The 12,380-nt window shown below is 45.6% G+C and overlaps 2 protein-coding genes across 2 annotated transcripts in view; one reads left to right on the top strand and one right to left on the bottom strand.

Moving 5' to 3' along the window:
- LOC124796423 (H(+)/Cl(-) exchange transporter 4) overlaps window positions 1–12,380 on the top strand; it is a 395,803-nt gene that overhangs the window by 111,185 nt on the left and 272,238 nt on the right. The window lies entirely within an intron of this gene.
- The window catches only part of LOC124795620, an 80,769-nt gene that overhangs the window by 19,378 nt on the left and 49,011 nt on the right, over window positions 1–12,380 (bottom strand). The window contains exon 3 of the mRNA XM_047259691.1: window positions 9,524–10,004. Within this exon, the coding sequence (XP_047115647.1) occupies window positions 9,524–10,004 (481 nt within the window). The remainder of the gene's footprint in view (window positions 1–9,523; window positions 10,005–12,380) is intronic.

Genomic DNA, 12,380 nt, shown 5'->3' with positions numbered 1-12,380 from the left:
TCATCTCTGTGTCAACTAATACAGCTCACGTGAATTTGAATCTGCTTACCACAATCAAGCATTGGCCTCCTCCCACAACTTTTCCCCCACACGCTTTCGTCCATTACCAAACTGACTTTTCCTTGTTGCATTATGATGCGTCCCGTCAACCGATCTCTACTTTTGGTGAAGCCCTGTGATAAATTTCTTTTCCCTCTATTTCGGTTCAGTACCCCTTCACTGGATATCCGTTTGCCTGTCTGATCTCCAACATTGTTTTCTAGGACCACATGTCAAATTCTTCTATTTCCTTCGTGTATGAACTGTTTATCGTCTACGTTTTACTTCCGTATAAAGCTGGTCCCGGCGGAGGACCGAGTCCTCCCTCGGGCATGGGTGCGTGTGTTGGTCCTTAGGATAACTTAGGTTAAGTAGTGTGTAAGCTTAGGGACTGATGACCTTAGCAGTTAAGTCCCATAAGATTTCATACACATTTTTTTTCGTATAAATCTACATTCCAAACAATCTCGTAAAGACTTTCTGCGATTTAAATTTATATTCGATGTTAAAAATTTCTCTTTTTCAGAAACGCTTTTATTCCTACTATCAGGCACCATTTTACGATGGACGTTCAATAAGTAATACAACACTTTTTTTATGAAAGCAGATTGGGTTTATTCAGGATTCCAATACTACATATTATTCCCCAATATTTTGTCTACAAAACCCCATTTTTCAACATAATCTCCGTTCGATGTGACGGCCTTACGCCACCCTACTGGGAGGGTCCCCATGCCCGCATGGTACCGCTCTACTGGTCGACGACGGAGCCAACGTCTTGCTCCACCGATAACCTCCCCAGCATCCACGTACTGTTTTCCACGAAGTGCAGCCTTCATTTGGCCAAAGGAATGCAAGTCGGAAGGTGCAAGATCCGGACTGTAAGATGAATGAGGAAGAACAGTCCAATGAAGTTTTGTGAGCTTCTCTCGGGTGCACGGACTTGTGTGAGGCTTTGCTTTGTCATGGGTTGCCGTTTCGTTTCCGGTTCGACGTGATGAACGCATGTTTCATTGCCTGTGACTATTTTCGACAAAAAATCGTCACGGTCAGTCTCGCAACGCGCAAGCAACCCCGCACAAATGGTCGTTTGTTGCTCTTTGTGGTCTTCTGTTAGGCGTCGAGCAACGCAGCGGAGAAACACACACCTTTGGGTACCCCAAATGGTGGACGAGTGAGTCAGCATTACCGACAGACGCGTCCAGTTAAGCAGGAAGTGTTTGACTGTGATACGTCGAACGCCTCGAATGGGAGTGCCCGCACGTTCCAACACTGCAGGAGTCACGGCGTGACTGTGTGCGGCCGGCCGACACGCGGGAAATTGGACAGGTTTGCACAACCTTCTTGTGGTGGTGTCAGAAGCCTCGCTGAACGACTTACTGTGCTTTTGTTCACTACTAGGACTCCGTAGACATTCTGCAGGTGCTTATAAATATCTGCGATGCTCCGGCTTTCTGCCTGGAACACACCTCCGTTACAGACACCATTTGGAAGCACACGTATAGCGCCATCACCTATCGGAAGGTCATGAAACTATAGAGGCTGAAGGTGGAATATCCTAAGGTGTTCCACAACAAATTACGCTTTTTTCCAACCCAAACTGGCCGAGAAAAATAATGTGTTGCATCACTTATCGAACGCCCCTTGTATATTTTCTCTACTTCAGCCACCAGCAGCCATTTTGCTGCCGGAATAACAAAACTCATCGTTACTTTGAGAGTCTCGTTTTTAATCTAATTCACTATCAACTGACCTAATTCGGCTACATTTCATTGCCCTTGTTTTATTTATGTTTATTTTCATCATATAAACTCTTTCAAAGATTCTATCCATTTCGTTCAACTGATCTAATTCCTTTGTCATGACTTACAGAATTACAATGTCTTCGGCTAAAGTCAATTTTTTTTTATTCTTCTACTTGAACTTTAATTACATTCCTAAGTAACTCCTAGGTTCCCATCACTCCTTACTTAGTCTAAACACTTCGGGGATGGGCTACTCAGTTCCTTCATAACTTCTATCGATCTTTTTGTAAATACAGTCTGGTTTCTGTACAAGTTGCAGATAATTTTTTCGCTCTCTATAGTTTATCTCAACTACCTTCAGAATTGCCCGTCCGGTTGGCCGTGCGGTCTAACAAACGGCTTTCCGGGCGGGAAAGAGCGCCTGGTCCCCGGCACGAATCCGCCCGGCGGATTTGTGTCGAGGTCCGGTGAACCCGCCAGTCTGTGGGTGGTGTTTAGGCGGTTTTCCATCTGCCTCGGCGAATGCGGGCTGGTTCCCCTTATTGCGCCTCAGTTACACTATGTCGGCGATTCCTGCGCAAACAAGTTCTCCACGTACGCGTACACCACCATTACTCTACCACACATACATAGCGATTGCACTCGTCTGGTGTGAGACGTTCCCTGGGGGGTCCACCGGGGGCCGAACCGCACAATAACCCTGGGTTCGGTGTGGGGCGGCGGAGGGCTGAAGTGGACTGTGGTAGTCGTCGTGGGGTTGCGGACCACTGCGGCTGCGGCGGGGACGGAGCCTCTCCGTCGTTTCTAGGTCCCCGGTTACCATACAATACAATACCTTCAGTATTTGAGAAATTGTATTCCAGTCCACATTATCGTAAAATCTCTCTAAACCTATGCAAATTCTATGTGTATCGGTTTATCAAATCTTTAATGGTGGTAGAAAAATGCGTAGATGTATCTGTCATAGTCTGCTGTGATGTGTATGTGCCATCGGTGATTCAGTTTAAGCAATGATTAATGATTCGATGTTATAAAGAAGGGCTGTCTCAGGTGCTGTAATTAATAGTCATAAAATGTTGTAGTTACGTTTTGAATTGTCCAAGAGAAACAGTTTCTGTATAGCTGTAGTGTGGGTATACGAATTCTGAAGTTCTGGCATAATACAGAATATATCAGGCATTAACAAGTGTCTGGAATCGTCATCTGTAGTCAAAAGTTAAGCCAGTCTTTACTTTCATGCGTAACTGCTGTCGACAAGGGATCTCAGATCGATTCCATATTCCTAGATTTCCAGAAGGCTTTTGATACCGTTCCTCACAAGCGACTATTAGTCAAATTGCGTACATATGGAGTATCGTCTCAGTTGTGTGACTGGATTCGTGATTTCCTGTCAGATAGGTCACAGTTCATAGTGATAGACGGTAAATCATCGAGTAGAACAGAAGTGATATCTGGCGTTCCGCAAGGTAGTGTCATAGGCCCTCTTCTGTTACTGACTTACATAAATGATCTAGGTGATAATCTGAGCAGCCCCCTTAGATTGTTAGCAGATGACACCGTGATTTACCGTCTCGTAAAATCATCAGACGATCAATTCCAATTACAAAATGATCTAGAGACAATTTCTGTATGGTGCGAAAAGTGGCAGTTGGCACTAAACAAAGAAAAGTGCGAGGTCATCCACATGGGTACTAAAAGAAACAAGATAAATTTTGGATATACGATAAATCGCACAAATCTAAGGGCTGTCAATTAGACTTAATACCTAGGAATTACAATTACGAGCAACTTAAATTGGACAGACCATATAGATAATATTGTGGGGAAGGCGAAACAAAGACTGCGCTTTTTTGGCAGAAAACTTAGAAGATGCGACAAACCCACTAAGGAGACAGCGTACATTACACTTGTCCGTCCTCTCCTGTAATATTACTGCACTGTGTGGGATCCTTACCAGGTAGGATAGAGGGAGAACATCGAAAAAGTGCAAAGAATGGCAGCTCGTTTCGTGTTATCCCGCAATAGGGGTGAGAGTGTCACTGATATGATCCGCGAGTTGGGGTGGCAGTCACTGAAACAAAGGCGATTTCCTTGCGGCGAGATGTATTTACGAATTTTCAATCACCAACTTTCTCTTCCGAATGCGAAAATATTTTGTTGACACCAACGTACGTACGGAGAAATGATCATCATAATAAAATAAATCAGAGCTCGAACGGAAAGATTTAGGTGTTCCTTTTCCCACGCGCCATTCGAGAGTGGAATGGTAGAGAAGTAGTATGAAAATGGTTCGATGTACCCTCTGCCAGGCGCTTAAGTGTGAATTGCAAAGTAACCATGTAGATGTAGACGATATAGTTACACAGGATAGAGACAGAATTCAAATACAAATATTGACACTAGGAGCCAATATCAAAACCAGAAAGAAGAAATGCTGCTGAAGTGTATGGTACGTGAGTTATTATATTATACTTATGGAGCTCAGTTTATAGTTTTAATTTTAAATTTATTGTGATGGTTATCTCTTGTTTCAGTCTCTTTCATATGTGAATGGTTTTCAGTGTCCGTATTGCGAAATGTCGTAGATGTGTCCTCTACCTGCAGTTTGTACCGCTGGGAAAACAATGGACCCAGGAACGAAAGTGCTAATCATTCACTCCCTTAATAACATGTCAGTCTCAGACGCCAAAGCGATTACTTGCAGTCCTGAAGAACAATTACTTGAAATATGAAGGAGATTTGATCCTCGGGACAAAACTACAGCAAATGTTAGACCAATGAATTAAGCTGTAAGTAATTTAATGCACAACGAAGAGGGAGAACTGCTGTGATTGTATTACAAAATACGAACTCTTTCGCTCTGCTCGCTTAATGTGTATGCTGCTTTATTAAGAGCCTGTAAACGCTTTTGGACATAATTATCTTTCGGTAAAGAACTTATTCGTTGTATCCTTCACCTAATGAGTAATATATGGCGTGTCTCATAATTCATACTACAGGTTTGTAAGGGTTGTATAGGGGACTTCGTTGATGCAGTTTTGATAAGTAACACAATCCGGAAATGAACCGTTTGAACGTGAAATAAGTTTGAAGGCAGGATCACTTTAAAATCTCGGGGTCGCGGGTACCCATTCAGCGGGGACGATGAACTTACCTCTGTGCTTTACAGGAGCCCGTCGCATGGGCAGTGTTTGAAGTGCTCTTCGTCGGGTTCTCTTTTTCGTCACGAAAGACGTGCTCTTTAAAGTAGAAAGTACGGCGAGTCCGTGGAGCACCATAGTCAACCCTTCTGGTTACTAAAGTATCGGTTTCTCGGAGCCATTGTTGTGGTCGGACAAAAATGGTATGTGCTGTCATCATGATTACAATAAGCATTGACGACCGTGCCCTCTTCAAAGTTCAAGTGAAGCATGAGACCTGAAAGTGATCCGATCTTCAGACTTATTTTATAGTCAAAGGATCATTCGCGGACGTGTGTTCCTCGTAAGAACTGTATCTACTAATCCCTCTATGCCCCAAGAAGCCTGTAATAGGAACTGAGAAAACACACTTTATTGGTAAAGGGTTCGTAATGGCTATTGTTATTAAACTAATAACCGAAAAGCACTGAGTTCATAGAAGGCAAATATTGCCATTTGAACTTTTAGAAAATACGACAGTCACGTCCACAGAATAATTTTCTATGCGCGACTTGCCGCCATAATTGTCACCATCATTTGTTTTAGACGATTCCTGGTTTTGTTTCTGTTTCTGTTAAACACGAGAATGAAGACCCACAGAACATTACCAGTTATTCGCATGTTAGAGGTAGTTAATGTAACTACCTCGTAACGCCCACGGAGAGATTGGAGAGACCATAATCGGCTGTTACTGAAATGCGGTGATTGCGTGCTCATTGCGATAAATTACTTGGCAGGTAATTGACAAAAAGAGAGAAACAGAACTAACGCGGGTAAATGAGATTACATCAAATAATAACTGCCGCCTTGTTTACGAGATAAACGCGTAAAATATTATTAGGCTCGTTATCGTTCGATAAGGGAAAAAATCAGACTGTGATTAAATGGTCTTCATTTTATTATACAGTGATCTGTTTCGACGGTTCTAGCCTCATCAACGGATATACCAGACACATACACATCGAATGGACGTGCAATATATTTATCCCAGGAAAGTGTGTTACGAAGATCGACTGCCCTTCAGTAACGTGCGCTGTCAAAAGAGGCATCCACAGCCACAGCTGGCTGAAGAATTGATTCTGATGTAAGGCTGCTCTACCATAGTGAAATATGAAGAATTTAAGAGGCACGATAAGGGCTATTGATATCTTCATTGGCAAATATGTAATGTTCTAGAAATATCAAATATCTTCAACAAATTATACGACCACATACCTAAAGCGGTCGCAATAGCTGTATGTCATGCTATCCTGCACTATTAACAGACACATACAGATCTAATGGCTGCAGCTAAGAAGTCCGACATTGTTGTACGTCGGCTACATAAAAGGTCACGCTTTTCTATCGATGTATCGGCCTCTTGCGATGGGAAGAATGATGATATGGAGGACCAATCGGCGATTTTTGAAAGAAAAAAGGAATAAGAAGTCTGTTGTAGTTTAGAATACAAATTTCTGGATGCGAAGATGAAGAAATCCACTGATGGTCAAGGGGCGATGCGTATGAATCGTTAACTGAGCAGCTAAGTGGATGTAATGAAGAAAGTATGTTCGGTAGGGGAAGAGAGCCTAAACTAGGCGATCGAGGAACCTGTTATCAACTACACCGAGGCGCTAAAATGCGTCGATGTGTTATCAGAGTATGCAGAATAAAATCTGACTGTGCCGACGTTCTTTGCGCTCTCTGAACTGAGATCAGTTGTCAGGGAAAAAGTGAATGAAACACAGAAACGGAAAAAAGTCTATAATTTTGCGAAAGTGAACTGAAAGCAAATGATACGACTTACAATCTTTTCAAGTGCAGTTTTGAGGGCTTTCAAATGTAACTTGCAGCATGTTTTGAAAGTAGGAGTATCGTGTGTCATGTATGAAACCAGGGACCTAGACACGACAGAGAGGCTTTGTTCCGTCGTAGCCCTCAGTAGTTCACAACCCCACATCAGACCAGCAGTCCACCCACCCCACCGCCGCCCCACAACGAACCCAGGGTTATTGTGCGCTTCGGCCCCTCAATCACTGCCAGTTTGACGAGAAGTCATACGTGGTGATTCCCCATACCATGACGCCTAGAGTAACACCGTTGTGCTCCTGCAAAATATTGGAAGAATGGAACCTCTCCACCTCCTGCCATGCGCACACCCTGGCGTAGTGGTTACCACACTGCAGTCGCATTCGGGAGGGCGATGGTTCAAACCCGCTTCCGGCCATGCTGATTTAGGTTTTCCGTGAATTCCCTAACTCGCTTCAGGCAAATGCCGCTATGGTTCCTGTGAAAGTGTACGGCTGACTTCCTTCCCCATGCTTTCGTAATCACATGAGACCGACGACCTCATTGTTTGGCCCCCTCCCTCAAATCAACCAACCAGCCAACCAACCTGATCTCCGTGGATGTCAGCGTCAATAAAATTCAGCAACAGCTGTGTAACTTAAGATATTCTTTTATCTTATTGTGAAAGCTACCAGTTTCAGTATTTCATTATGCCAGCTCCAGGCCGCATACGCATCTATCCACGCCTGAAGATGGCGTCATGAAATGCTGAAACTGCTAGCCTTCACAATAAAAGAAAGTAATATCTGAAGTTACACGGCTGTTGATGAATTTTATTGACATTGACGATTACTTAACCAGCCGATGTCCACTGTCCATGATGGATCGATAGAGACTGGTTTCCGTAGTGTCTGTAGTTGGTAGTTGACGGTTGCAAACACATCATCGCTGTTACAGTAGTCTACGGAAACCAGTTCATAGGTGTCCACGGTCGCAGGTTCGAATCCTGCCTCGAGCACGGGTGTGTGTAATGTCCTTAGGTTAGTTAGGTTCAAATGGCTCTGAGCACTATGGGACTTAACATCTATGGCCATCAGCCCCCTAGAACTTAGAACTATTTAAACCTAACTAACCTAAGGACATCACACAACACCCAGTCATCACGAGGCAGAGAAAATCCCTGGCCCCGCCGGGAATCGAACCCGGGCGTGGAAAGCGAGAACGCTACCGCACGACCACGAGCTGCGGACCCAAGTTAGTTAGGTTGAACTAGTTCTAAGTTCTAGGGGACTGGTGACCTCAGATGTTAAGTCCCATGGCTCAGAGACATTTGAACCATTGAAGCATAGATGTCCACGGAAACCAGTTCATAGATGTTGGCCACTGATGGGATCGTGTATACGATTGGGGTTCACCCCCTCAGCGTCAGTTACAGAATGAAGATGATGTACTGAATCACCAAAACTGGTAGCTAAAGCGTAAGTAACATCGAAAGGCCGGCTGCACTTGTTCCATTTTATTACATAGAATGTTTTGGATTCTCACCTCAGGAGAAAACTAAACAATAAAACTGGAGCCAAGTAGTCAGAAGTTCGAAGACAACAGCATTCTCATCGAATGAAAAACTATTGGGAAAAGTGGAAGTTTATTTAGAAGTAATCGAACCCAGTACGTTGTCCTCGATGGTGAGTGTTCATCAGAGGTGAGGGTATCATGTAGACTGCCCCAGGGAAGTGTGGTAGGTCCGCTGTTGTTTTCTATCTGCATAAATGATCTTTTGGATAGGGTGGATAGCAATGTGCGGCTGTTTGCTGATGATGCTGTGGTGTACGGCAAGGTGTCGTCGTTGAGTGACTGTAGGAGGATACAAGATGACTTGGACAGGATTTGTGATTGGTGTAAAGAATGACAGCTAACTCAAAAATATATAGACATTTGTAAATGAATGGGAAAGAGAATCCTGTAATGTTTGAATACTCCATTAGTAGTGTAGCGCTTGACACAGTCACGTCGATTAAATATTTGGGCGTAACATTGCAGACGATATGAAGTGGGACAAGCATGTAATGGCAGTTGTGGGGAAGGCGGATAGTCGTCTTCGGTTCATTGGTAGAATTTTGGGAAGATGTGGTTCATCTGTAAAGGAGACCACTTATAAAACACTAATACGACCTATTCTGGAGAACTGCTCGAGCGTTTGGCATAGCTGTCAGGTCGGGTTGAGAGAGGACATAGAAGCAATTCAGAGGCGGGCTGCTAGATTTGTTACTGGTAGGTTTGGTCATCACGCGAGTGTTACGGAAATGCTTCAGGAACTCGGGTGGGAGTCTCTAGAGGAAAGGAGGCGTTCTTTTCCTGAATCGCTACTGAGGAAATTTAGAGAACCAGCAATTGAGTCTGACTGCAGTACAATTTTACTGCCGCCAACTTACATTTAGCGGAAAGACCACAAAGATAAGATAAGAGAGATTAGGGCTCGTACAGAGGCATATAGGCAGTCATTTTTCCCTCGTTCTGTTTGGGAGTGGAACAGGGAGAGAAGATGCTAGTTGTGGTAAGAGGTACCCTCCGCCACGCACCGTATGGTGGATTGCGGGGTATGTATGTAGATGTAGATGAAGTAGTTGTTTACGTGGTCCACGGAAGACCCAAAACCCGTACAAAAATTGGGAAGCTGGCAGTAACAGTATGTCTTTGTTGTGTACCCTCGCCCCGTTATGGGTAAAATGTTTCCACTTTTGGGCTGATTGGGAAGGGGGCCTGATGCGGGCGGTGCAGCGCAGTGCGGCTCACCAGTAGGCGTCGGACATCTGGAAGAGGCCGTGGTCGAGGCTGCCGCCGCTGAGCCTGCCCACGGCGGACGTGTTGAAGAGCGACTCGAAGCGCGCGATGCACACCCAGGTGGGCACCTGGGCCGCTGGCAGGCCGTGCCGGTAGCGCAGCTCCTGCGCCAGCTCGCAGCGCTCGAACGTCTTGGCGCGCGCCAGCGCCAGCCACGCGCCGGCCGCCAGCGCCGTCGAAATCAGCGCCGGCAGCGTCAGAGTCTGAGGAGGTCGTCGCATCGCGTCGGAGGATGCTGGGAGACTGGTGTGGTGAGCGCGGCGCCGGGCCCAGCGAGCGGCCGCCGCAGGTGGGGGCGCCGTGGGAAGACGCGCCAGCCGCCGTGGCAGCGGTGGGGGAGGGAGCCGCGGGCGGCTACCGGCAATCGGCACTCCTCGCCGACGCCAGAATGGGCAAAGTCCGCCCGCGCTCGGCTCGGCTGAATCACGAGCCCCTAAACAAACACTGTCCAGTAACCACTCTGACCGGATACCCTTGTCTGTCTCTTCCCCAGTCTCGTACCAGCTGCACTGATTTCAGGATTCGGGTCATTTCCTTTACGCTACTGGCTATTAAACTGATACACCAAGAAGAAATTCAGATGACAAACGCGTATTCATTGGACAAATATATTATACTACATCTAACATGCGATTACATTTTCACGCAATTTGGGTGCATAGATCCTGAGAAATCAGTACCCAGAACAACCACCTCTGGCCATAATAACGGCCTTGATACGCCTGGGCATTTAGTCAGACAGAGCTTGGATGGCGTGTACAGGTACAGCTGCCCACGCAGCTTGAACACGATACCGCGGGTCATCAAGAGTAGTGACTGGCGTATTGTGACGAGCTAGTTGCTCGGCCACCATGGACCAGACGTTTCCACTTGGGGAGACATCTGGAGAATGTGCTGGCCAGGGCAGCAGTCGAACATTTTCTGTATCCAGAAAGGCCCGTACAGGACCTGCAACATGCGGTCGTGCATTATCCTGCTGAAATGTAGGGTTCCGCAGGGATCGAATGAAGGGTAGAGCCACGGGTCGTAACACATCCGAAATGTAACGTCCACTGTTCAAAGTGCCGTCAATGGAAACAAGAGGTGACCGGGATGTGTAACCAATAGCACCCCATACCATCACGCCGGGTGATACGCCAGTATGGCGATGACGGATACACCCTTCCAACGTGCGTTCACCGCGATGTCGCCAAACACGGAAGCGACCATCATGATGCTGTAAAGAGAACCTGGATTCATCCGAAAAGATGACGTTTTGCCATTGGTGCACCCAGGTTCGTCGTCGAGTACGCCATTGCAGGCGCTCCTGTCTGTGATGCAGCGTCAAGGGTAACCGCAGCCATGGTCTCCGAGCTGATAGTCCATGCAGCTGCAAACGTCGTCGAACTGTTCGTGCAGATGGTTGTTGTCTTGCAAACGACCCCACCTGTTGACTCAGGAATCGAGTCGTGGCTGCACGATCCGTTACAGCCATGCGGATAAGATGCCTGTCATCTCGACTGCTAGTGATACGAGGCCGTTGGGATCCAGCACGGCGTTCCGTATTACCCTCCGGAACCCACCGATTCCATAATCTGCTAACAGTCATTGGATCTCGACCAACGCGAGCAGCAATGTCGCGATACGATAAACCGCAATCGCGATAGGCTACAATCCGACCGTTATCAAAGTCGGAAACGTGATGGTACGCATTTCTCCTCCGTACACGAGGCATCACAACAACGTTCACCAGGCAACGCCGGTCAACTGCTGTTTGTGTATGAGAAATCGGTTGGAAACTTTCCTCGTGTCAGCACGTTTTAGCTGTTGCCACCGGCGCCAACGTTGTGTGAATGCTCTGAAAAGCTAATCATTTGCATATCACAGAATCTTCTTCCTGTCGGTTAAATTTCGCGTCTGTAGCACGTCATCTCCATGGTGTAGCAATTTTAATGGCCAGTAGTGTCCTTTAATTCGGTGGCCGAATGTCCTTGTTGTTGCCACCGTCGACGGTTTACCGAAGGGAAGAATCGTGTACGCCATATGTCTGTGAATTTTATACTCTTCGTATTTTAACTTTTTGTGTATCGTGTTGCGAAATCCCACGGCGTGTGGTTGTGTAATCGTACCGAAATGATGGAAATGCATAGACTCCGTCTCAGACCGCTTAATAACCGTTATAAAATTTTAACTGCCCAACGGAATCGCTATCTCAGAAATGGTCCTTGGGGAATTGCTATAAAATCCTATTGAATGAGTATTTTTACTCAATCATCAGATAATAATAATAATAATAATATTAATAATAATGATAAACTGAAGAAAAATACAAGTTACTTCAAATGAAATACAAATGAAATTAAACTGATGGTTTATTACATTGAAAGTAATGACACAGCAACAGATTCAGTGACATGAATATTATAAAAAGTGATTGCATGCAATAAAGGTATGAAGGAACTGGGGGGACGACTTTCATATCCAAGCTGCATGTTCAGTTACTGATACGAATAGAAGGCACCAAACGTTTGAGTTACTCCAGTGGCTGATTGAATAATAAATTACGAGGAGGTACCCGAAAGAAAGCAGGAATAACATTGCCGTGGGTGGAGCTTGCGTAGTACGCATTTCTACCGCTAGGCGTGTATAGCGCAACTCATTGCCAAGTTCAGTGCCGCCTGTATTGTTGACGTGGCCTGTTCTCTCTGTCTGCAGTGATTGCTTTTGCTAGCGCTGTGTTGTTCTTGTTTCGTTTCCTGTGGTGACAACTTTAAGTGAACAACTCGCGGCTGTAAAATTTTCTTTTCTACTCGGTTAAAATGCTGCTGAA

This window comes from Schistocerca piceifrons, chromosome 4, assembly GCF_021461385.2.
Source record: "Schistocerca piceifrons isolate TAMUIC-IGC-003096 chromosome 4, iqSchPice1.1, whole genome shotgun sequence".
NCBI classification, from domain to species: Eukaryota; Metazoa; Arthropoda; class Insecta; order Orthoptera; family Acrididae; genus Schistocerca; species Schistocerca piceifrons.
The sequence above is the reverse complement of the archived record's forward strand: the minus strand, read 5'-3'. Positions and strand labels throughout refer to the sequence as shown.